This window comes from Aotus nancymaae, unplaced genomic scaffold (genome assembly GCF_030222135.1).
Source record: "Aotus nancymaae isolate 86718 unplaced genomic scaffold, 86718_ANA_hifiasm-v0.15.2.pri h1tg000029l, whole genome shotgun sequence".
Taxonomy (NCBI): Eukaryota; Metazoa; Chordata; class Mammalia; order Primates; family Aotidae; genus Aotus; species Aotus nancymaae.
In genome coordinates, this window is record NW_026988442.1 from 38,679,906 (window position 1) to 38,706,551 (window position 26,646).

The 26,646-nt window shown below is 50.6% G+C and overlaps 1 protein-coding gene across 6 annotated transcripts in view; it reads left to right on the forward strand.

Annotated features, from left to right (window-relative positions):
• The window catches only part of PHACTR3 (phosphatase and actin regulator 3), a 281,105-nt gene that overhangs the window by 135,934 nt on the left and 118,525 nt on the right, over positions 1-26,646 (forward strand). For all 6 annotated transcript variants that reach the window (XM_064382564.1, XM_064382563.1, XM_064382567.1 and 3 more), the window contains exon 2: positions 24,531-24,692. In XM_064382564.1, the coding sequence (XP_064238634.1) occupies positions 24,531-24,692 (162 nt within the window). The remainder of the gene's footprint in view (positions 1-24,530; positions 24,693-26,646) is intronic.

A 26,646-nucleotide genomic window follows, 5' to 3' on the forward strand; every position in this document is an offset into this window, starting at 1 on the left:
GTCCCGTTTTACAAGGGAGGACCCTGGAGAGGCTCGGAGGTGCCTGGGGCCACCTAAGGTTGCAGGCCAGGAAGAAACGGAGCCTGCCCAAGAGCCTACGTCTCCTCGTCCTGAAGCCCAGGCTTTCTTCATGTTTTCAAAATGTCTGCTGGTTGCATTTTGTTTTTCCAAGTGAAAAACAAAATCCAATAGATTCCTGGAAAGTGGGACCTCATGTTTCCACTTCTTGGTTTTTCTGCCCTGCCAGCTGTCTCATAAGAGGCATGTGATGAGTATAGGGACAGGCATCTGTGCTGGGGTGACTGAAAACGAGGAAGGGGCATCGTGGCTAACTGCCTTGCAGTGGAGCGTGGTGCCATCTTGAAGACCAAAACATCTCTCAAGCAGGCCAGCATGTCTGGTCTGAAAAGTCTCCATGCCTTTGGGTGGGACTGTGCAAAGTGATCTGCATCTCACAGGGTGCTTCTGGGCTCTGCAGGCCTGTGTTGTGTCCACAGTACATGATCAATAAACAGAAATCACCCATCAGTAAATCCAGCGGTTCACCTGGATGGGCATGGGAAACTGAGGTAGGCAGATGCCACAGGCTCTTCTGTCTCTCAATTCCTGTCCCCTTTGCATATTGGGGGGCACTTATTGGGTATAGTCCAATCACTTTGTCTCATGGTGCCCCACCAAAGACCATGGTGCTGACGGCATCTACTCAGCACAGCGCTGTGCCTGACTCTTCCCCCCGGGTGTGCACACTCAGGGCTGATCTCCTTCTGAGTCCTCCTGCCAAAGTCCACTTCAAGGGGAAGCCGGAGCTGTACACAAAGGACTACAGCTCCTTTGATCCAAGTACCTCAGCTCTTCCAAATTTCACTTGCTGTGCATTTTTTTCCCCAGATACTTAAAAAGAATTTAAGAATCTTGCCAAAGTGGTCACTTCTCCTAAAAACATCTAACCCAGTCCTTGTAGATTCCAGAAGGAACTGCTGATTTTTTAATTCATCTTTGGTCTTTTGCTTTTGGAAGGGACATTCATTGTGTTGAAAATTAAAGACTTGATTTAAAAAAATGTTTGCTTTTTGTGGTGTCCTTGAAAATTGAGTGACTTTTGCCCAGGATTTCTGTAGTGTCTTTATCTTCACTTATCCCACAAATATTTGTTGAGTTCCTACTGGGTGTCAGGGACCCTGGTACACCATGGTGCTTAGAAAAATGGATGATGGAGGTCGTGCTGTGGCTGGCTAACATTTATTAACATTGCTATCGCCAGGGACCATGTCAACACTTTCCTATGCATTAGCTCATTTAATTCTTAGAGCCACTGTTTGTGGCGGGTACTAGTATTATCCCCATTGCACAGATGACAGGAAACAGAAGCTCGGAGAGGTTACATAACTTGTCCAAGTTTGAGCAGTTAATAAGAGCTTGCATTCAAACCCAGTGCATTCTGGCTCGTGGGGCCCAAGCCTTGCTGTGCTGCCCTAGGCTGTGTAGGATGCACCTGCAGTGACCATTCTTCTCTCCAGAGGTCCTTCCTAGGACTGACTTTATGGAGATTCTGTGCTGGTAGGTGGGGGGCAGGAGAGACCCTTGTCTCTCCCCCTGGTCAGTCCAGCAAGAAACCTCATGAAACCAGTGACTCCCAGCTCTGGGTGACACGTGATGATGGGGTGATGGTGGAGGATGTGGCAGCACAGGGCAGCTTCGTCCGCTGATGTCAGGAACAAACAGCCTTTTGAATGAAGGAAAGTGTGAGCTGTGACCCAGAGTAGAAGATGGCCAGGCCAGGCGTTGGGAAGGGGGTTCTAGAAGGCAAAGTGCATGTAAAGTTCTTGAAACTAGAGATACCCTGAGGAATCTAGAAGAGGCCAGTCTGGATGGAGCAAAGGGTGATGAGTCAGGAGGCTGGAGAGTGGCAAGGAGCAGATTGCGCGGGGAGGACAGTGCTGCCTGGGGGCTTACCATCCTGAGGGTGGTGGAACTTGAACACAGGAGTTACTTGCTGTCGGCTGAAATGTATTGAAGCCCCTGCTGCTCTGTGGTGTATCATGGCTGGAGAAACAGACAAAGTCCCCATTCTCAAGGAGCTTGTATTCCAACAGAAAAGAAAAATACACAAGATTAAGTCAGAGAGTGACAAGTGGCCCAAAGAAAGTAAAACAAGGTGCCACCTCGGATTGAACTGAGGGAGGTACAGGAAGCCACTGCAGTGGGTGGGCAGGTTGGCACCTCTGTGCAGTGGGCATTCGGGGGTGAGGAGTCAGCACTGTGGCAGTGTTGGGTGAAGGTGTTCCAGGCAGAGAGGGTGGCTGCCACAAAGGCCCTGAGGCAGCAACAAACAGGGCACGTGCGGGGACTGCCATGTGCAGTCAGCATGGCTGGAATGGAGGCAGCATGATGGAGAAGGCACCAAGTGAGGCCAGAGGCTCCTCAAGGGACTTGGATCGGATCCTCAATGCAGGGGTTGGGGGATGCCCTGGAGGGTTTCAGCAGGGCATGGTAAGGCCTGCTGGGCATTGTTGGGGATCTGTTTGCTTCCATGTGGTCAGTGGACTGGAAAGTGGCCAGAATGGCAGCTGGGATGGGCAGGGGATGAGGGAGACACTTCTGCCATCATGCATGCCACATATGATGGAGACTGGGCTTGTGGGACAGCCATGGCAGGTGAGGAACCCCCAGGGGTTTGGGAGAGGTTGGCAAATGCTCCTGCTTGCTTTGGGAGGAGCCTCTGCTGGGGGCAGGGGTGTGGGGGTAGTGGTGAAGAGTGCGGCTTATGAGAGGCTGGCCTGGCTGCTGGGTCTCACGAGCTATCAGATGAACTTCTACACGGTGTGTTGGGAAGGACGCCCTGTGGCTCTCAACCAGCTCAGCCTATGGCCCTGAGAGAGGATGTGGGCAGGCCATGACCATCTTGCTTCTCTTTCCTTTTTTCTTTCTTTTTTTTTTTTTTTAAGGCTTTTCTGAGCTATAATTCACATATTATACAATTCGCCCTTATATAGTTCACAGTTCTGTGGTTTTTACTACATCCACGGGTTAGTGCAACTGCACCACAGTCTAATTTTAGAACATTTTCATCATCCCAAGAGGAAACCCCATGTCCATTAAGCAGTCACTCCCCACTTTCCCTTTCCCTACCCCTGGCGACTGCGAATCTACTTTCTGTCTCTCTGAACCCTGCATACAAATAGGATCTAACAGTGTGGGGTCAGCTATGACAGGGTTGTTTTACGTAGCACCATGTCTTCAAGCTCACCTGCACTGCAGCATTGACAGCACATTACTCCTCTTTAGGGCTGATACGACTCCATTGTACATAGACCATATTCTACTTATGCATTCATCTGTTGATGGGCATTTGGGTTATTTTCCCCTTTTTTGTCTATTATGAGTAGAGCTGCTGTGCATACTCGTGTGCACGTTTTTGTGTGGGCACCTATTTTCAGTTCTATGGGATCTACTCAGGAGTAGAATGGCCACATGGTGACTCAGTCTTCAGGAAGTGGTGAGGAGTAGAATCGTCATATGGCGACATGGTCTTTGGGGCGTGGCCAGGAATGGTTGTGTGGGGCGTGGTCAGGAGTAGAATCGTCATATGACGACGTGGTGACGTGGTCTTGGGGGCGTGGCCAGGAATGGTTATATGGTCTTTGGGGCGTGGTCAGGAGTAGTATCCTCATATGGCGACGTGGTCTTGGGGGCGTGGCCAGGAATGGTTATATGGTCTTTGGGGTGTGGTCAAGAGTGGAAGGGTTGTATGATGACTTGATCTTCAGGGTCTACTTAGGAGCAGAATGGTGATATGGCGCCTAGATCTTTGTGATCTTCTCAGGAGTAGAATCATCGTATGGTGACTCGATGTTGAATTATTTGAGGAGCTGCCAGACTCCTTCCACGTCAGCTGCCTTGTCTGCATTCTCCCCACTGTTGTGAAGGCTCTGACTTCTCACCTCCTTGTCCCCACCTTTCATTGAGCTTGCACACCTTTGACACAGTCACACCTGACCCGAGCAGCTGCCTGGCCATAGTGCCAGTACATCCCCGACCATGAGACATGGTGCCTGGGCTGGCCAACTTGCACCCTCAGGGTCAGGATGTGATCTGGAGCAGGACTTCTTTCATTCTGTTCCTGCCCATGTTCATTTCAACCCCTAAAAGGGCTTGAGCTCTCAGGCTTAATTTCATTTACTTAATGCATGAGGGAGGAAATGATTTCTGAGGCCAAGACCGGATTGGTCCCCAAGGACTCTGTTTCAACAGTGTATTGAAACCACCGCGTGGGGGGTTGCTTGCTAGGCTGGGAACTGTGATCAAAGATCTTCCAATATTTTATGTTCATAAAGGTAGCTTAAGAGTAATGATTTTTTAAAAGGCATCTGAATGGGGAGGAACAGGATCACTCTGAGATCCACAGTTTCTTTGCCTTTGAAGTTTGCAAGAAGCAACTGAATGAGTTCCATGGTTTGTAATGCTCTGGTCTGGGCACCCTCAGGGGTGGGTGGCCAGCAGGGACCTGTAGGAAGCCTCTTCACCTGGGGAGATTTGAAGCCTAGTGCATACATACAGGGCTGTCCCCCAATGCAGTGTGACCCTGGGCGAGTCGTTAGCCTTTCGCAGTTAGCACGTGCTTTTCACCTCAGCTTGAGGCATCTCTTCCAGGAAGTTTTTCCAGTTCCAATACATGCTCTTAGGCAACTCTCTCCCTCTCCTCAAAATGCTTACCTGCACTTCCGTGACGCAGCTACGATGCGCAACATTCACTAACTGATGTCTGTGAACTCAGGTGGCTGTTTGCCCAGGTAGGTATGTAGTCAGGTGTGCTGTGTGCTCAGGCAGCTGTGAGCCTAGGTGGGTATGAGCTCAGTGAGGCTATGAGCCCAGGTGGGTGTAAGCCCAGGTGAGCTCAGTGAGTCCAGGTGGGGTGTCTGCCCACCGAGGCTGTGAGCCCAGGTCAGTATGAGCTTAGGTGGGTGTGAGCTCAGGTGAGCTGTGTGCCTTATTGAGGTTGTGAGCTCAGTGAGGACAGACACCACACCTGGTTTTACTCATGGGTTTCACCCCAGCACGTGGCGCAGAGCAGATGATTGTCTTGATTTGGGTTTTGGGGAGGTGATCCTGGGATGAGGATTTGAGAGCAAGTGATTTATAAGAAAGCTTTCCCAGGAGAAGCTGGCACCAGCACTGGGAAAGTGGCATAGGGAGGCCAAGGAGGGGCTAGTATCAGGCATACCTGTGCAGGAACAGCTGCAGCCTGACCCTGAGGGGACTCTGAGTATAAGTGTGTCAGAGTTCATCTCTGCCCAGCCCAGGGGCTAGGCCACATTCTTGCAACCACCAGTCATTGGCTCTCCACCCTGTGCAGGAGGGCAGAGCAGCTGGGAGCCTGGGAGTTGGCCTGCAGAGGTGCCCTTGGGGCAGAAGGGAGCTGGGAGGGTCCACAGCCTTGGACTAGAGGGGTGGGCAGAGCACTGACAGTATCCACTTGGGGTTGGGCTACATGGATCCAGTGATCCACCCTGATCCTTTCCAACAGGTCTTCCAGAACAGGATGCACCATGTACTCCAGCATGAGGGAGACATGCTTCTGATGTCAGCTACAGCAGTGCCTCCAGGGGAGATAGGGTGAGCCCAGCTGACGATCCTCTCAGCCAGATGCTTTGAAATACGTGATCCTTGACAAATTTTTTATTTAGGGTAATTTTAAGTTTGCATATTGCATGAGACTTTACTGCTCTTTGAAATCTGCGTAAATCACCGTCATGCTGAATGTTTGGGTTGTCATTTGGCATCCTGGCCAGCTTTTGCCGGCCGCCCCAATCCTACTTTTGCTAAGGGCTTGCCTGGCATGTGTGATGAGAATGCCAGGTCCAGAAGCCACCAGCACTAAGTCAATGGGAAGTGCTTTGCTCTGTACAAAGCTGCTGCTGCTGGAATAATTGCATCATTAATTCCCCATGACACTGGGCCTCCTTTGCACCAGGTCAAGCCAGACTCAAGATGCAGGCAAAGGGAAAAACACGTAACTGTTGGCTCTTCCTCCCTCCCCAGAAACCCCTGCTCTTATGGTGGGCTTAGCTGGTCCAGCCCCAGCTTCTTGACTTGGTAGGGAGTTCCACAGGATGAGGACATGCTTTTTGTGTTTTTAGTTGCACTAAACTACACGTAACATCAAATTTACCATTTCAACCATTTTTAATGGTACGATTCATTTGTGCCAATCATGCTAGATAGAATTTGCATTTCCTGAATATTAATTGGGGGAACATCTTTTTTATATGCTGTTGATGGTTTGAATCTCTCCTTTTGGAAAGTGTTCCAGGACTTTGCATATTTACCATTGGGTTATTTGACTTTGTTCATTTGTGGGAGTTCTTTTGATATTCTAGAAACTGGACTATGTCCCTTAAATGTGTTACAAACATCTTTTCCTGCACGGTGTTTTGTCTCTTCATTTTACAGTGTTTGTGATTAAATTCTTAATTTAAATAACTAAAGAGTATAATTCGGTGCTCCGCACAGGGAGTGCAGTCACATTGTTGCAAAACCGTCACTGCTGTCTAATACCAGAACTTCTTCATCACCTAAAAGGAAATTGTGTGATACTCCTCATTCTCCCCTCCTCCAAGCCCCCAGTAACTACCAGTCTACATTCTGTCTCTATGAATTGGTCTGTGTGAACATTTCATGTAAGTGAAATCATACGCTATATGGACGATATACGGACTTTTGTGGCCGGCTTCTCCCATGCAGCATCATGTTGTCCGCGTCCCTCCGTGCTGTAGCGTGTCTGGGCTTCATTCCCTTTTATGGCTGGGGAATGTTCCCTGGTCTGGATAGACCACGTTTCGTGTCCATTTGTCAGCTGATGGATGTTTGGGCTGTTTTTTGCTTTAGGTCAATACTTTGTGCCTGATGTAAAAGTGCCAGCTGGGTATAAGGTCTGTAGTTAGCACCATCGTGCCACAGCTTAGGGGAGGTATGAGGGACTTACTGGGTTGTCAGAGCTGCAGTTCTTGACCCTCGGAGACTTTCTGTCTCCCGGAGGAGGAGTGGCTGTGTTGGCCACGTTTGAATCTTGAGAATTTGCCGTACCTGGGTTGGAGGCCTCGCTGTGCCACTCGATGCCGTGTGACCCTGGGCAAGTCACCTCTCCCTCTGAACCTCGCTTTTCTCACCCGCTAAATGAGATACTTAGTCCTATGAGTACGGTTGCTTCTCATAGAGGAATTGCCATGCCTAGATTTATTGACAGTTGAGTAGTTGGTGTAAATGCGTAAAGTGTAAGTCCGAGAAGATTGTTTAGGGCGATGAAGGAAATTAGGGCTAAAAGTATGAGGGATCAGGTTCGTCCTTTAATGGTATGAACTGTTATTATTACGTACAAGCTGAATAGCCTAATTCAAAAATTTTAAATCTGAAATGCTCTGAAATTCAAAACTTTTGAGTGCTGACAGGATGCTCAAAGAAAATACACACCAGAACATTTTGGATTTCAGGTTTTTGAATGCTCAGCTGGTAACACAAACATTCCAAAATCAGAAAAAAAATCTGAAATCTGAAACACTTCAGGTCCCAAGCATTTCAGATCAAGAATGCCGCATCCGTAATGCCTGCCTCCTCAGCAGCATAAATGAGACATGAAAAGGGCGCAGCACAAAACCGTCTGGTACCAAATGCCCAATGGATAGGGGATTTCGTTTATTTTGTTTTTGCTATTGTTGTTGAGGTAAAATTCATGTAACACAAAATTAACCATTTTAAGGTGTACAATTCAGGGTGTTTACGCACTCACGATGTTGGGCATCTCCACGTGTATCTAGTGCCTGAACATTTTCACACCACGCCCAAAAGAGACCCCATGCCCACCCCCTCCCCTGTGCCCTGGCAGCCAGCAGTCTGCCTTGTCGAGTGGCCTTTTGTGACTGACTTCTTTCATTTAGCATCATGATCCTGGGACACCGCCATGCAGTAGGGGCGTCAGTGCTTCCCGCCTGGGGTGAGTGTTACATGGTGCAGTCATTGCGGAAAACAACTGGGTGGTTCCTCGCAATGTGAAATGTAGGATTACCGTTCGTGCTGGCAGCTCCACTTCTGGGTATATAACTAAAGTAATTGAAAACAGATATTGCGGGGGAAAACCCTGCACATGAGTGTTCAATAGCAGCACGGTTGTTCACCATAGCCAGTATGTGCACACAACCTAAATGACCATCCACAGATCGATGGCTTCACGGTTTCCATACGATGGACTATTACCTTTTGTTATTATTATTATCATAGCTTTCTTAACTCCTATTGATTTTTTCCACAAAGCCTTCCCTGGGTCTGGAGAATGTTCCTTTTTCTGTCCACAGATCCCTGTCTTAATCTCCATCATGACTCTTCCATTCGTTAATTCATTCCCTGATTCCTTCCAAAGTATTTGTTGGGTGCGTGCTGTAGACAAGGCACTCCAGTGGGGAGGGAGTGACGGCATCAAGTCAGCAGAAATAGCAGCACTGCAGAGGGGGTGTGTGCCATGCAGAGCATTTTGGGTTGGGTGGGAAGGTGCTTGGGTGTCTCCCTGTTGCTCAGATGGACCAGGAGGAGATGTTGGCAACGAAACCTGAGTGATAAGAAGGAGGCAGCTTTGCAAAGGTGGAGGAGAGCCTCCCTGGAGGGGCCCGGAGGTGGGGATGAGCTTGAGGAAGACGCAGAGAACTATGAAACTGAAGCTGCTCATAAGGAGACGTCACAGGGCTTTGAGACCCAAGGGGAGGCCTAACTCTTGTGGAAGCCACTGGAGGGGTCAAGGCAGGGTAAGCTGGAGTCCGGGGTGTATGAGATGTGACCCAAAGGGAAGGCATTGTGGGAGTCCAGGAGTGACGAGGGACACCTGGGCCAGGGGGAGTCAGGGCGGGGTAGATGTAGTGAAGTCACATTGTCCTGACTGCCCATTCACTTGGCTGTCTGCTCCCAGGCCTCAGGACTGTGAGGGTAGGCACTGATTCTCAGGCCCAGAGAAGATGCTCAGGAAAAGTAGACCGAGGCATGAGTGAGCCAGTGCAGTGTGCAGAGTGAGGGGGTAGTGGGCAGAGAAGCCGCACGGCCCAGATCACTCATGGGAGACCGGAGACACCTTAGTGCCCAGGATGATGAAGAGCGACGGGCCAGAGCCAGGGGAGTTGGTGATGCATCTGCTAGCCAGGCTGGCCCTCTCCGTGGGGCACAGAGAAAGTGGTTCTCAACAGCCATGGGTGACCTTTAAGGATGCCCACAGATGGTCCATCACAGGAGGAGGGTCCCAGAGGGACAGGCCATGTCACCTGCTATCAGCTGCTCCTGGAAAGCCTTCGCTGTATGACTTGCTGGTTTATTGGAATGGTTCCATCTCACTCTGTCACTTCCATGACAATCGCCAGAGGAACCAGGCCCAGGTAAGGGCCGTCATGAAGCGAGCATCCCTGATGACATCAGAAACACAGACAGTTCCAGACATTCAAGCATGATGTCCTTGGCTCTCAGGCAGAAGTCCTCCTCGGTGTGGCAGGGAAAGTCGTTAAATTCATGTTGGACCTGGACTTGGTAACTCTTCAGAAGTGTGCTCTGTTCTGCAGGATTTTGAGCTTCAGATGGGCCTAGACTGGTTTGCACAGGTAGGGACTGTGAACTGAGTGCAGAAGGATCTTCAGCGCATCTCCTTTTGGTTCTCATATAGTTGTTGAGCCCTGGCCAGGCCCTCCGGGGCTCAGTTTCACTTGGCCTCTGCTCTCATGGTCAAGTAGCCGGGATGGACATAAAACTAATGAACACATACATCAAGAGCTAATTAAAAATCGTGCTGAAGGCCATGGTGGAAAAATAACAGGACACCTAACAGGTGGGTAGGAAGGGTGAGACCATGAGGGACTAGTAGGAATTCATCAGAGAAAAGTGCTGCCTCCAGAGGGAATGGCACAGGAGGCAGCCCCACGGTGGGAAAGCACTTGATGAGTGCGGAGGGCCGTGGTGCTAGACGAGCTTAAGAAAGGGAGGCCAGGGCTCTGCGGTTACAGTGGGGGTTTCATATTTTATCATAGGAGCCACTGTGATGTTGCGCAGGTGAGCAATACAAGGCCCTGTTTGTTTGCGAGGTAGACAGGAGTGGAAGCGGGAAACCAGGGCGGAGGCTGCAGAGTGGGACAGGTGAGAGTGATGCTGGACTGCCCCCCAGGGGTTAGAAGTGAAAGCAAGATAAGAGATCAAGATCCAAAACCATTTCTTCTCTCCCTTTTTCTTCTGGGGGCACCCAGTAGTATTTTTTCCCAGGAGACATTTCTGAAAGGATCACTTAAGGTGAGGATTGTCAAACCCACACACCAAAATCACTTACTACTAGTTTTTGCAAATAAAGTTTTATTGCAACATAGCCATGCCCATTCATTTATGTCTCATCTGTGGCTGCTTCACGCTACAGCAGCAGAACTGAGTGGTGGCAGCAGAGACTGTGTGGCCCGCAAAGCCTCAGAGATTTATTATTTGTTCCCTTATAGAAGACATTTGCCAATTCCTGACCTAAGCAAATTGAGTGAGGGACACATTATCAAAACACAAATCTGTTGGCTTAAAGTCTTCCTAGCACTTAAATGTGTTTAATTCCTCTGAAAAATGCTCAAGTATACATATTTTTAAAATTGACTTTTGTTTTTCTTTAAGCTTTCACTGACATTATATATAAGAAACTCACTTTATGCTTTAGGTTTAGATAGTCAGGGTTGGAGCTTTGAAGACGTTGCGTGATATTATTTCTCTAAATTTCAGCACAATTCTAAAGTCTCCTGAAGATGTTGCATGATGTTATTTCCCTAAATTTCTACAGAATTCTAGTATCCTGATGCATTATTTCTTTTCGTCCTTTCTCTGAAATGCTCATTTCACCCCTCTTTTCTGTAAGGTATGATCTCTAGGAAGAAGTTTTTTTTTTTTTTTTTTTTAAATACGGAGTTTCGCTCTTTTTACCCAGGCTGGAGGCTGGAGTGCAATGGCACTATCTCGGTTCACCGCAACCTCCGCCTCCTGGGTTCAGGCAATTCTCCCGCCTCAGCCTCCTGAGTACCTGGGATTACAGGCACATGCCACCATGCCCAGCTAATTTTCTGTATTTTTAGTAGAGATGGAGTTTCACCATGTTGACCAGGATGGTCTTGATCTCTTGACCTCGTGATCCACCCACCTCGGCCTCCCAAAGTGCTGGGATTACAGGCATGAGACACCGCGCCCGGCGGAAGAAGTTTCTAAAAGCAGACTTTAGGCTTTACAAAGATAGAGGTGGGCTTCCTGTATGAGAATTTTTGTGAGTTTGTTTATTGCAAATGCAGACGCACGCTACCAAGCCACATAACAACAGCACAAACCTCGCTGACGACAACAAAGCCAGTTTTCCAGATTCCACCTTTCTCCTTCCCCATCCTCTTCATGTTTGAATCTGTGTTGCCAAATTCTGTAGAGCATTTTCAGATCCACTTGACTTACAGATTTGAGCTGAATTTCACTTGGAAAACTGACCATATGTCTGGCAGGCACCCGCGACCATTGGCAGAACTACGAGGTTGATACTAAACAGATGGGCTTTCTAGTTGGATGTGCTGTTTTTTCCACAATACATATGAGGAAGAAAAGAAACCACTTTAATAATGTCTTGCTTTTTCCACTGGTGTCAGAGCACCGATGATGCCCGTTTATGTAGTCTTAATTTCAGTGTCATTGCTGTGCAGCGTGCCTTCAGTTAGTAAAAACTTAGTGACGTGGGAAATTTTGAGGCCCAACTTCTGCCTAGCTCTTAGAGAATCCTGTTATCTTTGGAATACAGATAGTGGAAAAAGGACTTTTATAGTCCAAAAATAAATCATCATTAACACTATTTAGCAGGAATACGTTCAAAGTGCTTGTCCTGGGTTTATTGCTCAAATCATTTGACAGCTTTTGTGGGACTGTTGCAGTCTAGGCAGCAAGATATAAATAGGGGTTGTCTGATAGATCTATTTCGGAAAATCTAGCTAAACAACTGAATATGATTTCTTCCTGCAGGACTTCTCAGAGCCTATACTGTGCTAATATGGATTGGGGCTCTCATGAAGAGGCTTTTAGTACAGACAGCGTTTCCCAACTGCTTTAATCCTCCCAGAATCTCCCTATACTAGAGTTACACAGAAAACACTTCGGGAAACACTACTGTCATGTCCAGATGGTAAACTTAAGATCAGAGAGCCTGGGCCAGACCTGCCGTTTACAGCTGTGTGACCTTGAATGAGAGCTTCCCTGCTCTGAGCCTCTACTTTCTAAATGTAAAATGGAGCTGAAAACATAGGCCCTGCCCCTGGGTTGTTTGCTTGGAATGGAAATGCAAAAAATTTTGGTGGCCTCCCTTCGGGCAGTAAAATATAAGTTCTCCTAAATTTAAGTATTCATTCAATTCACCATTTTCCAGAGGCAAATTATTCACTCTGAAGCTTAGCCAGGCTTTTGTCTTTTCTTCTCTGTGCTTCTTAGCACCTCCACTAACCAGCAAAGGAGAGCAAGGAGATGCCCTTTGAGGTAAGGGCTGCTGAGAGGGGCAGCCGGGAGAAGCCATGGCCGACACGAGGTCTGGAGGCAGCTGGAGAATTGCAGTTACCTTCCATTGACAGGAGGCACTGGGACAGCTCCACGCTGTTGTTAATAACCATTGGCCTGCATTTGATTCTGCTTCCATTTTTGTATCATGGGATGAATCTCATTCATTCATTTATTTACTCACTCATTCATTCAAGCCACTTTCCAGGCACTGTGCTAGGTGCCAGAGGAAGGAGAGGACCCTAAGCCTAGGAATTGCATTGTGCAGTTGTGGGGGTGTCTGTTTCCCCCATAACGGAAACATCAGCACTTATTCCATCAAACAAGGGCTGTAATCAGATCACAGATTCTGATGAATGAACTTGCAGGGCTGTAGGAAAAAGCCTATAAGGTTTTGGGAGTAGAGCCATAGGCATTCAGCAGTATGTTCTTCCCTTTTTTGAATAAATTCACCCCCTTTCTTTGCATCTCTCCCTGCCCTCCACCTGACACCAGCAAGGAGTTTATCCCTCCATGATAAGCAGTGTGACTCTAAGACGCTTGTCAAATGGTCTCATTTTGTCCTTGGACAGTGTGACCCTTGTTCTGTTTTTATTGATCAGCACACCCAAAATATCATGCTCTTCAGTTATTACTTAAGAATTTACTAGGGGTGGAGGAGGTCAAGCCAAGAACTTTTACATTTGGGAGATTGAAATCTATTTTTAAAACTTGATGTTGGAGGTTCAGCCCCATCCTGATGGTCGCTCTCTGCAAATGCCCAGCACTTTTTCTGTAGATGGCTGTCAAGCCACACGTCTTGCACCCTGGCCACAGGCAGTTGGTTTTTCAGTGCTCAGTGCTTCCCTGTGAGGTTATTATGTTGCTTTCATGGTTAGCTTCTTCCTAGCCCTGCTTCTCCTTCCTCCTCCCAGATGTTAGACAGCAGTGTTATCGTCTGCTCTGTGTCATCTAGCACAGGACTGGGTGAGGGACGGAGCTGTCAAATGGGCTGTGGGGTTATAATCAGGGCTTTTATAGCAGATGACCTGAGTTCTAAGCCCCACTCCATCACTAACTAGCAAGTGACCTGGGGAAATTTCCACATCAGTATGCCTCCATTGTCCTCATCTGTAATGTAGGTGATGAAAATAGTTCTCTGCTTGCTGGGGTTATGATGGGAATAGAATGAGCAAATTCACGTTAGCTGCCCAGCACTGAGCCTATTGCTCAGCAAGTGCTCAGCAGATGCTGCTGCTGGCGATGACAGTGATGACAAAAACAAGCCTTCGTATTCCTTGGCGCTTCCATATGTGTGAGTGTCCCATCCCCTGCCTTCCTGCCTTCAGCCTCGTTCCACCTACAGTCTGCCGTCCCCACCAACATTCCCTGTGGTCTTGTCACAAGGCTAAACTTGCTCCCGGTCCCTCAATGACTCCACAGGCCCCCAGGACTCTTATCACAGCCACACACAGCTCTTCTTGGTCAGGGCCTCACATGCCTTCTCAAGCTCACCTCTGTCAACTCTGTTCCATAGACCTTAAGCGCCAGCCTACGGGTTCTCAGGTTCCAGTGCACAGACTCATGCCGGCAAATTAAGAACACTAAGAACAATGCAGTTGGTTTTTCATTTACAAATCTGTAGTCAATTGTTTTTTAAGAGACAGGGTCTTGCTCTGTTGCTCAGGCTGGAGCACAGTGGTGCAATCATAGTTCATTGTGACCTGGACCTCCTGAGCGCAAGCAATCCTCCTGTCTCAGCCTCCTGAGTTGCTAGGACTACAGGTGTGCACCACCATACCCAGCTAATTTTTTTTTCTGAGTTTTTGTAGAGACAGGGTCTCACTGTGTTGTCCAGCCTGGGCTTGAACTCATGCCCTCCAGCAGCCCTCCTGCAATGGCTTTTCAAAGCACTGTGCCCAGGCCTAAAAATTCTCTCTTTTTTTTTGAGACTGTATTTTCCCTATTTTGTGTAGTAAATGATGATGACAGTAGACGATTGCTTTGTGTAATGTGTGTGAGTGTGTGTAAGTGTGTGTGTGTGTGTGTGTGTGTGTTGGTCATTACTGGCATAATGGACATTAGCATATCTGTGTGGATCCCGATTTTGTATGTGGAAATTTTACTGGGTTTCTAAGCCTTAGAGACTGGGACGTCAGACCTAGCTTCCCCAAATGACTTCCCATTCCCAAACACCAGGTACTGCCGTGCATTTATGAATGTGCACTTTTTACTAAAGTCCTACTCAACCTCTAATGCCCAACTCAATTATCACCACCCACCACCTCCCCTAGCTTCTACAGCCTTCTTAGCGTTATCCCACCCCCGAGCAGAAGTTGCTTCCTCCGCTGTTATAATCCTGTCTTGATTCTTCCGGGTGGTTCCATGCACCTTCGACTTCCCTGTGGTCACTGAGCCTCCCGGAGAAGGGGGGGGCTAATGCCCAACTCAGTTATCACCACCCACCACCTCCCCTAGCTTCTACAGCCTTCTTAGCGCTATCCCGCCCCCGAGCAGAAGTTGCTTCCTCCGCTGTTATAATCCTGTCTTGATTCTTCCGGGTGGTTCCACGCACCTTCGACTTCTCTGTGGTCACTGAGCCCCCCGGGAGAGGGTGCCTGGTACCACCTTTTCCCTCAGGCCTAACACTACGTTTTGTTCAAAGACACTGGTCACTACATATTGGCAATTCAGTCCTTGGGGCAAGGAAGGACTCAGAGAAGAAATCGAGGCCATATCTCAGTTTTTCATTTGCCTCTGCTCGACTCACGTCACATTATGAGGTTGCCTTACACTTTCTGTTTCCTCTTTTCTCCTCCATAAACACATGAGCTTGATACAGCGGGAAACAGCGGGCATGTTGATGGAATTTACTGCTTTGTCGAAACTCAGAGCAGTCTTGTCACACAGCAGGCCCTCAGCTGATATGATGAATGGGTTTGTGAGTGAATGAATGAAACAAACAAGGAAACATTATTTTCCAGTATTGTTTGATAGAGATGGCACCTTTCTTCTCTAAGAAGTCAGCCATGCAGCACATGGCACTGGGGACCTAACCTCACTCCTCCAAAGATATGGGGCCTTCCTTCCAATGTGTTTTGGGGTAAAGGTATTCTGTGAAATGGAATGATAAGGTAAGATATCTTAGTGGATAAAAGATGAGGATGAAAAATACCCAATGTCACTAAGCAGGGGACATCAGAGTCAGATGGACGAGGAACAGGCCCTGGCTCTAGCATTTGGCAGCCCTGCACTCCAGATTCACAGGTTGAGCAGGTGTTTATTTGAGCACCCCCTGCATGCCAGGAACCAGCAAAGATGCCAGAGACCCAGCAACAAGCATGAGAGTGACGGTTGTCATGGAGCTTATGTTTTTTCCCATGGGAAATGCAGATGACAGTCAGTAAACGGTGAATCCCAGGACACAATCTGAGAGTGATCAGAACTAGGATGGAAGGGCATATGAATAAAGGGACCAGCCCTGCGCCAGGCATGGAAATTAGCCTGTAAGCTCTGTGAGGTCAGCTGCTGTGTCAGTCCTAGAGCTACGGTTCTTGCCTTGTAGCTCTGTGTGGCTGTTGATGGGGGAAAGGGATGGAGAAAGTTTTCCAGAGACAAGTATACCAGCTATTGTGAGCCTGAGAGAGGCCTGGGGGCGCTGGCTGGAGTTGCCAAAGAGGCTGGAGCCTGCCCCTTGAGTTGCAAGCATGTGACATCAGCAGGGCAGGGCCAGCCGCCCCATCTATCATCTGAGGACCTGAGGCTGTGTGTGGCACTTCCTCACATGGATGCCAGGTGTGAGAAACATTTCCCATTAATTAACCTCTAATGCCTCAGAGGTGGCAGAGGTGTGGCAGAACTTGGCACTGCTGTTATTCAAGGGCTGGGGGGGTGGTTGCTAATGTGTTTGCACCTCCCAGAGTCTCCCCAATGTGAGAAGGCAGTTCCTCAGGAACTGCAGGGAGAGATGCAGAGAGAATTCCTGGAGCCGGGGGAGGGAGGTGCTCCCCATCTGTCCCTTCCCTCTGTGGACAGGCATGTATGGGCCACATGCACCCACCCACAGATGGCATCCTACCCATGCAGGTGCACACCCACCCACGCCCATGCACGCTGGCTCTGCAGGTGCTCATCCACCCCCCCAGAGGGGCACACACACCCACTGTACGCACCTGCCCACTGGCATCCGCAGGCCACACCATGCCCTGGATGACCACACCTGCCCCGCTGTGCACCTGCAGCCACGCACTCATGTTCTTTGCCCTTGGGGGGTTTGTAAGTTCTTTTCTGCAGTGAGCAGCACTATTTTGAAGTTTCTCTTCTTGGGCGGAGAGTCATAGCTCTCATAAGCCCTCCCCTGGCACAGCTCTGGGCTTGAGCCACCCCAAGGAAGGCAGAGGGGAGAGGAAACTTCCTCCCCGGGGGATGTAGAGCAGCTCAGCCTGGGGCCCCTGGGCATGGATCTTCCATCCCCTGGTGACACCTGAGCCCCTCGAGGAGCTGCTCAGACTAAGGCATCTGTTTTGGTCAATGCATTGGATTTTTGGTTTATGAGCAAATTGGGTCTTTTGAGCTGAAGACCCTCTAGTGGCTCCCTGCTGAATTCTGAATCAAGTTCAAGTCCCTGACCATGACCCTGCCTGCCTCCCCAGCACATCCGTGCCCCTCAGCCCCTGTTTCCCTCCTGCCTGGGACAGCCTGCCCCTTTCCCATCATAGCCCCTGTCCTGTTCCCTGCTGGGGCAGCCCTCTGGAGCCCTCCCTGTCATAGTTGGTCAGTTGGCACCTACTCTCGAGGCTCCCCGAGCAGGACCTGGGTCCTGTCCTTCCTTGAGTCTGGGGGATCCTGGTTCAAGACTCTCTACATGTCCCCTGGCACGTACCTGAGCTGTTGTTGACATTGGAGATACAGCTGCAAATATCCATCAAGGACCTGCCATCAGGAGCTTCAGCTCGGGGCAGGGGCAGGAGGAGTAGACACAACTACAAACAAACAAATGAACATGTGCCTGCATGTGCGTGTGCGTGTGCGTGTCTGTGTGTGTGTGCATGTGTGTGCATGTCTGTGTCTGCGTGTGTGCATCTGTGTGCATGTCTGTGTGTGCATGTCTGTGTGCGTGTGTGTGCATGTCTGTGCGTGTCTGAGTGTGTGCGTGTATGTGCATGTCTGCCTCTGTGTGTGTGTGCATGTGTGTACATGTCTGCGTGTCTGTGTGTGTGCATGTCTGAGTGTGCATGTCTCTGTGTGTGCATGTATGTGCAGTGCATGTCTATGTGTCTGTGTGTGTGCATGTGCATGTCGGTGTGTGCGTGTGTGTGCATGGCTGAGTGTGCATGTGTGTGTATGTGCATGTCTGTGTCTGTGTGTGCATGTGTGTGCATGTCTGCATGTCTGTGTGTGCATGTCTGTGCATGTCTGTGTGTCTCTGTGTGTGCATGTGTGTGCATGTATGTGTGTCTGTGTGCATGTGTGTGCATGTCTGAGTGTGCATGTCTGTGTGTGTGCATGTATGTGCATGTCTGTGTGTCTGTGTGTGCATGTGTGTGCATGTCTGCATGTCTGTGTGTGCATGTCTGTGTGTGTGCATGTATGTGCATGTCTGTCTCTGTGCATGTCTGTGTGTGCATGTGTGTGCATGTCTGAGTGTGCATGTCTGTGTGTGTGCATGTGTGTGCATGTCTGTGTGTGTGCATGTGTGTGCATGTGCATGTCTGCATGTCTGTGTGTACATGTGTGTGCATGTCTGAGTGTGCACGTGTGCTTATGTCTGTGTGCGTGTGTGTGCATGTCTGTATGTGCATGTATGTGCATGTCTGTGTGTCCATGTGTGCATTTGTGTGCATGTCTGCATGTCTGTGTGCGTGTATGTGCATGTCTGTGTCTGTGTGTGTGCGTGTGTGTGCATGTCTGCGTGTCTGTGTGTGCGTGTGTGTGCATGTCTGTGTGTATGTCTGTGTGCATGTCTGCATGTCTGTGTCTGTGTCTGTGTGCATGTCTGTGTGTATGCATGTGTGTGCATGTCTGCATGTCTGTGTGTGCGCACATGTGTGCATGTCTGTGTGTGCATGTATGTGCATGTCTGCAGTCTGTGTGTGCGTGTGTGTGCATGTATGTGTCTGTGTGCATGCGTGCATGTCTGCATGTCTGTGTGTGCATGTCTGTGTGTGCATATCTGTGTGCGTGTATGTGCATGTCTGCATCTCTGTGTGTGTGCATGCGTTTGCATGTCTGTGTGTCTGTGTGTGTCTGTCTGTGTGCATGTGTTTGCATGTCTGTATGTGTACATGTGTGTGCATGTATGTGCATGTCTGCGTCTGTGTGTGTGATGTGTGTGCATGTCTGCATGTCTGTGTGTGTGTGTGCATGTCTGCATGTCTGTGTGTGTGCGTGTATGTGCATGTCTGTGTGTCTGTGTGTGCGTATGTCTGTGTGTCTGTGTGTGTGCATGTGTGTGCATGTCTGCATGTCTGTGTGTGTGCGTGTGTGTGCATGTCTGTGTGTCTGTGTGTGTGCATGCACACCAGCTGATACCCATGATGAGAAAAAGAGGAAGGCAAGAGATGGTGATGAGTGCTGTCCACATGGGGTGAGCCAGGAGTGTTTAAATTCACACCTTTATTCATTGTTCATCTCCTGCAGGCGAGTACAGTTCCACAAAGGCAGGCATGTCTCTTTTGTTCACCTCTGCACACCCTGTGCCTAGTAGAATACATGGCACATGGTTGGTGTCAGTATGTATTTGTTGAAAGGTAGAATGAATAAGTGACTGAGTGAGTGAGTGAGTGAGCGAGCCAGTAAGTGAGTGAATTCTTAAAGGGAGAAAGGAGTGCAGTTTCCTCAGTGGCCAAGGTGCTCCCCTCCCAGCCCTCAGCTCTGCTGTGAGGACCACTGTGCTTCAGAGACAGGGTGGGAACTCAGAACCTGCTCCAGCCCCTAGGGCAGAAGTAGGGGAAGCAGCTGATTAAAATAGTGATGGTGGTGATGGTCCTGGCAACGATGGTTGTAGGGAGGAGGAGGAGGAGGAGGAGGTGGAGGAGGCGGCATCAGCCCTGCTTCCCAACTTCCATCAGTGGAAAGTCACTTATCTGCAGCAAGGGGTAGAGACTGTAACCCCCAGCAAGGCCCTGGCAAAGGGATGCAAGGTGGGGAGACTGGGGTCAATGTTTCAACCTCCTGTTAGAAAGTAGCAGAGCCAGGAGGGGAGCCTGGGGTGCCTGACCCCAGCCCCCGTGTTCTTCACAGCCACATCACAGTGGCTTCCATGGCACGTGGCAAGCACCAATGCACAGTAAGGATGATGATGGAGGGCGAGGGTGCATCAGAGCACAGAGAGCCGTGCAAGTTTTGTAATTAACTTGCATTTTGTCCTAAACGAGAAGGGAAGTCCCCTTGGAAAGGGGAGTGAGCAGGAGCTGATAGGGTTAGAGTTCCATTTCTAAGAGATCAGATCACAGGAAGACCAGCTGAAGGCCACTGTAGGTATCTGGGGCAGGGATACTGCTGCTGGACCAGGGTGGTAGTGATGCAGGTGGCAAACGGAGTTGAGTTCAGGGCCTGATCTGTAGTTTATTCCATGTGCTGCTCCTTTTTGCCTTGGCTGCTAGGAAGCTCAGGGCACACAAGCACTCTCCTTTGGAGCCCATGTGGTGTTTGTTGTGAGGACCACCTAACTCCTTGATGCTGTGGCCCTGAGAAGACCCTGCTTCCTCCAGATCCCTCCCAATACTTCCTTCATCCTGCAGCTGTGTGTGTGTTTCTGGTGACTGCTGCCGATCCTTTGTGAAGGAGGTGAGATATAAATAATGCAATGATAATGCTCCATCCTCATCTCCTCTCCTCATCCCTGGGGATCTTTGTCTTCATCTGCAGCTGAGCTCGGAGGCTTGGGGAGACCCAGCCCATCCTTCCCTGTGTGCCAAGAATGCTCAGAACAGCTGGCTCTCCCAAGGCCATGTGGACTCATAGTACTGCTCCCATCTGTAGGCATCTGTAGGCAGATGAAGGAAAGGAGAGGATGAGAACATGCATGCATTGTCTCTGAGAAGAGAAGGACCCCTCTACATCCCTCTGCCTCCTGTGGCCTCAGGGAGAGGGTAGCCAGGAGGATCTGTGGTTGATCAGTGTTCTGCAGCTGCCCTGGTTCCACACATTTCCTGGGCTCCCACTGGATACCAGGCACTACGTGCTGGGGTCACGCCCAAAACACGGTGGAGGATGCCATTGCTATCGCTTCCTTAATGGTATGCAGAGCCAGAGGGAGGAGTCCTCACACAAGACATTCCTGGGCTTGTCTTTCCCCACAGGGCTGCTTCGTGGAGCAACTGTGGACACAGCACCTAGCACGGTTAACACTTGTATCAGTCCATTTTCACACTGCTACAAAGAAGTGTCCCTAATAAAACAAAAAAGAACTGCCCAAGACTTAATAATTAAAGGAAAGACAGTTCAGCACGGTTGGGGAAGCCTCAGGACACTTACAATCATGGTGGAAGGAGAAGGTGAAGCAAGGCAGCAGGAAGGAGAAGTCTTGAGAGAAGGAAGATGAGCCTCTTATAGAATCATCAGATCTCATGAGAACCCACTCAGTATATGAGGACAGCATGGGGGAAACCAACCCCCGATCCAATCACCTCCACCTGGTCTTTCCCTTGACATATGAGGATTATGGGGATTATAATTCAGAATGAGATTTGGGTGGGGACAGAAAGCCTAGCCATATCAGCACTCTATTAGTAATGCCTGGAGAGAATGGCCTCATGTCCTGCCCGCCTGGGGTGGCCCTGGTTTATCCTCTTGTCTTGGTGTTCCATCCCTCCGTGTTCTGCTTTTGGTCCCCTCGATGCATCTTAGGAAGATGAAAAGGGTCTCTGGAGTCAGGGACGGCATTTCCCAGCTCTATGACCAACAACAAAATGGTTCAGGGCTCTGATTCTCAGTTTGTTCACCTGTAAAATGGATATAAAACTGAATGACCTCTAACTTATAGATTTATCGTGAAGGTAAAATAAGACAATGTCTTAGGATAATTCCTGTCCCCGCACAAGCAGTGACCAACGTTGACTCCGTCATCATTATTCCATTTATATGACAGAAATTCCTATAATAGAATGTTCACCAAACGTTACCCGCACTAGCATAGTGTGTTAATCAGTGACTGCAAAGTCGAGACACGTGGGTGTTATTTTACGTGGATGATCACATGAACTATGAATAAACTGTGTATTGTGGATGTTTATCTTTGTTTCCAGATTGTTTTGTATTTTAACTTTTTTAGAGACAGGGTCTCCCTCTGTAGCCTGGGCTGGAGTGCAGTTGCAAATCATAGCTCACTGCAGTCTTGACCTCCTAGGCTCAAGTGATCCTCCTGTCTCAGACTCCCAAGTAGCTATAACTACAGGCACGCGCCACCATGACTAATTTTCAAAATTTGTTTTTGTAGTGCTGGGGTCTCTCTGTGTTGCCCAGGCTGGTCTCGAACTCTTGGGATCAAGTGATCCCCTATCCTTGGCCTCCCAAAACATTAAGATTACAGGCATGAGCCACTGCACCCGGCCTTTCCAGATGTATGGCCACATTGAGTCCTCCCCTCAATCTTACCTATAAGGGATGATTATCATAGTGTATTTTTTTAAGATGTGGAAACCAGGGCTCCAAGGTGCCGGGTGGCTTACCCAAAGGCCCTGGGCTAGAGACACGTGCAGCCCTTTGGAAGACAGACCTTGTGGAAGCTAGACCTTGTGGAAGCTCTAGAGGCTGTCAGACAGGCCGCCTGTCACTGGGGGCACAGAGGTCACTGCCATGTGGGACATTGGGCCCTCAGGTGCTGCCACACATGGCTGTTCTCCAGGCTGAGCACTGCAGAGCCCAGATTCGGAGCAAGCTGTCCTGGGCCTCCATGAGGCAGCTGGTTGCATGCATGGGGTGCCTTAGGTGGGAAAGGTGGGGTGTAACCCCTTCCCTGGATCTGAAGGGGCCTGGTCCATCATAACCCCCTGCCCCTCCCAACACTGGTGACCTCCCTCCCTGTCCTCTCTGACAATGGTAACCTCTTTCCTCAGGTGAGCCCTCCTGTTAGCCACTCCCCCCAGCCCTTCTCCCAGCATGTTCATGCTTCCTGGGGCTCTCAGGTCTGCATAAGCTCAGGGCTCCCAGCCCCTTCCACAGGCAAATTCACCTGCTGGCCGTGGAACTGACCGTGTGCTGGCCATGGCGGCTGAGCAGGTGCGGGTGTGTATGTCCAAAGGGTGAGGGGTTGTGGCGGAGGTCTGGGCTCCTGTGCCAGCAGCTGCGCTGGGGACCAGCTCGAGTCTGTGAGCTTCCACCCCAGCGATACTGGGAGGTTAAATCGGAGCCTGCTTGGGACCCAGGTCCTTGATGCTGCCAGAAGAAGAGTCCCTTCACTGTCCCAGGAGGCATTTGGGGCAATGTGGTCATTTATTCTCAGTCCTGCCTGGGTGACGGCCTGAACTCTGGTCTATACTGTGACCATGGGATGGAGGTGACGCTGGCTTACTTCGTGAGCTTCTCTAACTTTACCATTTTGTTAGTTGCATTTTGTTTTCATTCTAACTAATCTTTCTTACAAAGTAACACACAGCATGTGCTACAGAAACAGCTTATGAAGCACACTCCCTCTCTCCCCTGCATGCCAGCAGCCAGGGCTCCCCATTTCTTTTTTTTTTTTTTTTGAGACAGAGTCTTGCCCTATCACCCAGACTGGAGTACAATGGTGCAATCTCAGCTCACTGCAACCTCTGCCTCCAGATTGAAACAATTCTCCTGTCTCAGCCTCCTGAGTAGCTGGGATTTCAGGTGCCTGCCACCACACCCAGCTAATTTTTGTATTTTTAGTAGAGACGGGGTTTCACCATGTTGGTCAGGCTGGTCTCAAACTCCTGACCTCATGATCCGCCCACCTCGGCCTCCCAAAGTGTTGGGATTACAGGTGTGAGCCACGATGCCCAGCCCGAGGGTTCCCTATTTCTTTGGGGGGGCCCACAGACATTTTCTCTGCATACACCACTGTGCACCTCTATACTATCCCTGTTCACACACTGGTGGCATGTGCTGTGTGAATTTGTGCACTGGGGTTTTCTTTGGCCTGTTTATTTCGGATCAGTTTCCTGTCCATGCATGGAGATCACTTTCTTTCTTTCCACGTCTGCACTCAGGTCATTGACAGGATAGACGATGACTTACCTAGTCCCCTGTGGACAGGCATGTAGGTCGCTGCCAGTCTCTGCTACAACAAACAGCATGGCCATGAGCTTCCTGGGACATTCACCTTCACACGTCCCAGAGTCTACACACATGGCCATTTCATGGACAAGGAAGGGGTCCTGGGAGTGTTCCTTCCTTCTGTCTGTTCACAGACTTGCTCTGCAGCCGTTCACTCAGAATTCTCACTGGCCTGGCTCTGCGCTGGGGTCCAAGGCTGCCCCAGGCCTGGCCTCTGCCCCAGGAGAGGTGACAGCCTGGTGGGAGAGCAGGCAGGCAGAGGTCTTTGAGGCTCCTTGGTGCCTGCATATGGGCATAAGACAAGGGAGTGACCCCTGTCTGGGACAAGAGGAAGGAACGACTCTGGAGGAAGTCATATTCAGTGGAGGAGCTGAAGTTTGAGTCAGAGAAGCGGGAAGGAGGGCAGCATGGGTGGAGGGCAGAGCATGAGCAGATGGCATGTCATCCTGGAATTAGGGACATCTTCACGTTACATGGCAAAAGGCGAGGTCTTCTGGTGGCCCTGAGTGGGTCGCAGTAGGGAGGGTCTCGCAGAGGGAAATTCAGCGCACGCTGCTGAGCTGCCGCTACGGCGGGCGCCCCCTGGCTGGCGCAAGCCCCAGGCTCTCTGTGGTTCTGACAACGCTCCTGGAGTGCAGGCTTTAGGGGATCACTGGTGACCCCTCAGGGGGAGAGGGGTGGTCACCTTCACCCCCAGGAGTCATATAGGTTTGGTGGTTACTTGAGGACCCTGCTTGGTTTTCATATTCCAGATGAGATGGACCAAACGCCTCCGGCGCGTCCTGACTATCTGGTCTCAGGGATTCGAACTCCCCCTGTGAGGAGGAACAGCAAACTGGCCACCCTGGGCAGGATCTTCAAACCCTGGAAATGGAGGAAAAAGAAAAACGAAAAACTGAAGCAGACCACGTCAGGTAAGGGCCTGGTGATGGGTGCGGGCAGGCTCTGGCTGGGACCAGCGTCCTTGTCATGGTGCTGTGGCCCCTGCTGATCTGTGACTTCCCGGCCCCTGCAGGGGAGGGGCAGACTGTGCTCCCTGGCCTGTGATAGCCAGGAGCCACAGAAGTTCCCCCACTGGCCCCACCTGGCTGCCCCAAGGTCCTGTGGTGGGGTCGGCACCAGGCGCCCCATGTGGGATGCTCTGCCCAGACCCTAAGGTGCCCACAGGTACCCTGGGACCTAACAAGTCCCTGTTCAAAATGAGGCCTCTGACTCGTTTAGGGCTGGTTGGGCCGAGACACTGGCCTTGGAGCAAGCTCTTGCTATCTGGCGTCACGTGGGCGGCGAGCCCCCAGCCACGCCACACCCGCAGGGCCTCACCTCCCACACCTGCAATCTCATTTGGAGGATGCTGGGGCCTGGGGCCTGCCCCCACAGATTCGAGTTTAGTTGGCCAAGAGCCCCTGGGTGACTCAGGGTCGAGGCCCCCAGTTTGGCCTTGACACCTCTGGGCCTCGCTTCTTCCTGAAAGACGAGGCTGCTCCCTGGCTCCTAAGCTCTCTTAGCATGCCTGTCCCTCCACCCTCCCACCAAAGCGCCCAGAAGCTTCCACTCCCCTCCTGCACCCTCACGCCCTGTCAGCCCTGGCTCTGTGGGAAGTAGGATTGTGATGGCTGATCCTGTTGCCTCTGCCTCCCTGGAATCCACCCTGGGAACTGCAGCCACGAGGCTGAACCACAGATAGGGTGGACCCGGGCAGTGATGATGGGACAAGCAGGCATAAGGCACATGGTGGCAGGGCACGGCCCCCCAGTGCTTGGCACGAAGGAGCCAACTCAACCCTCAGAACCTCCTGCTAGGCCAGCGCCCTCCCAGGATCCTGCCCCATCATAGGGATGGAGGACAGGCCCAGAGAGGGGAAGTCACTCAACCAGGGTCACACAGCCAGCAGGTGGCGGGGCTGAGGCTTGAACTCTGGCAGCCCGGTGTGCTGGCTCCTCAGCCTGGGCTCTGTGGACGGCAGTGTTCTGAGAAGCAGAGCTGGAGGAGGCGGCATCTCCATCCTAGGACCCCGCCTCCGAGCCAGGCCCTGTGAGCAACCCCGAAAAGCAGTGAGTGTGGGAGCTGCTGGTGGCGTCAGTCCCGGGCCTCGGGAACCAGGCCTGGCGAGGGCCTGTCTCAAGCTGTTGCCTCGGCTGGTCCCTGTGGCCCCATTTCCAGCTCTGAAGAGGCATGAGCTCTGGGGCTTTGAGGACGGTGGAGATGAAGGCCAGGTGTTCCAGCGCCCAGGCCCACGGCAGGGGAGGGAGGCAGCACGGAAAATAGGCCCCCCACTCACGCTTTTGTGGGTGCTTCACAAAACTATTATTTAGACCACCCAAGAAGTTGATAGATAAAATTCTTGTCAAAATGAAAACAGAACAAGCATCATCATTCAGCAAATTTTGAGCACCTCTTGTGTGCCTGGTACCAACAGCAGGGGCCCAGGCCCTGCTCACCTAGAGCTTTCCGCAGAGTAGGGAGTCGAGTGACGAACTGTGCAAGCCACCAATGAACCAGCACGCGGGTTGGTTTGGTTACAGACTCCCTCGCTGCACGTGAAGCTCAGCTAGGCGGGCCGCTTCCATTTGCTCCCTGCGTCTGGCTGGGCCCCTCACACACACACATAGCACTGAGGGGCTCTTTGTGCTCTGGGCTGGATGGCAGGACCACTGAGCAGGCCCTGGGGTAGAAATGAACAGGGCGGGCACTGCTTTGGGCCCAGTGGTCTGAGAAGACCCAGGTGAGGAGGCTGCATTGAGCTGAGATGTAATTGGCTCATTGGGAAAGGCGGGGAAAAGCATCATCGCGGCAGTGGGAGCAGCCCTTGCAAAGTGCCAAGCTGGGGAAGGCACATCTGTGCAGCAGTGAAAGGCCGGGGGGTGGGGA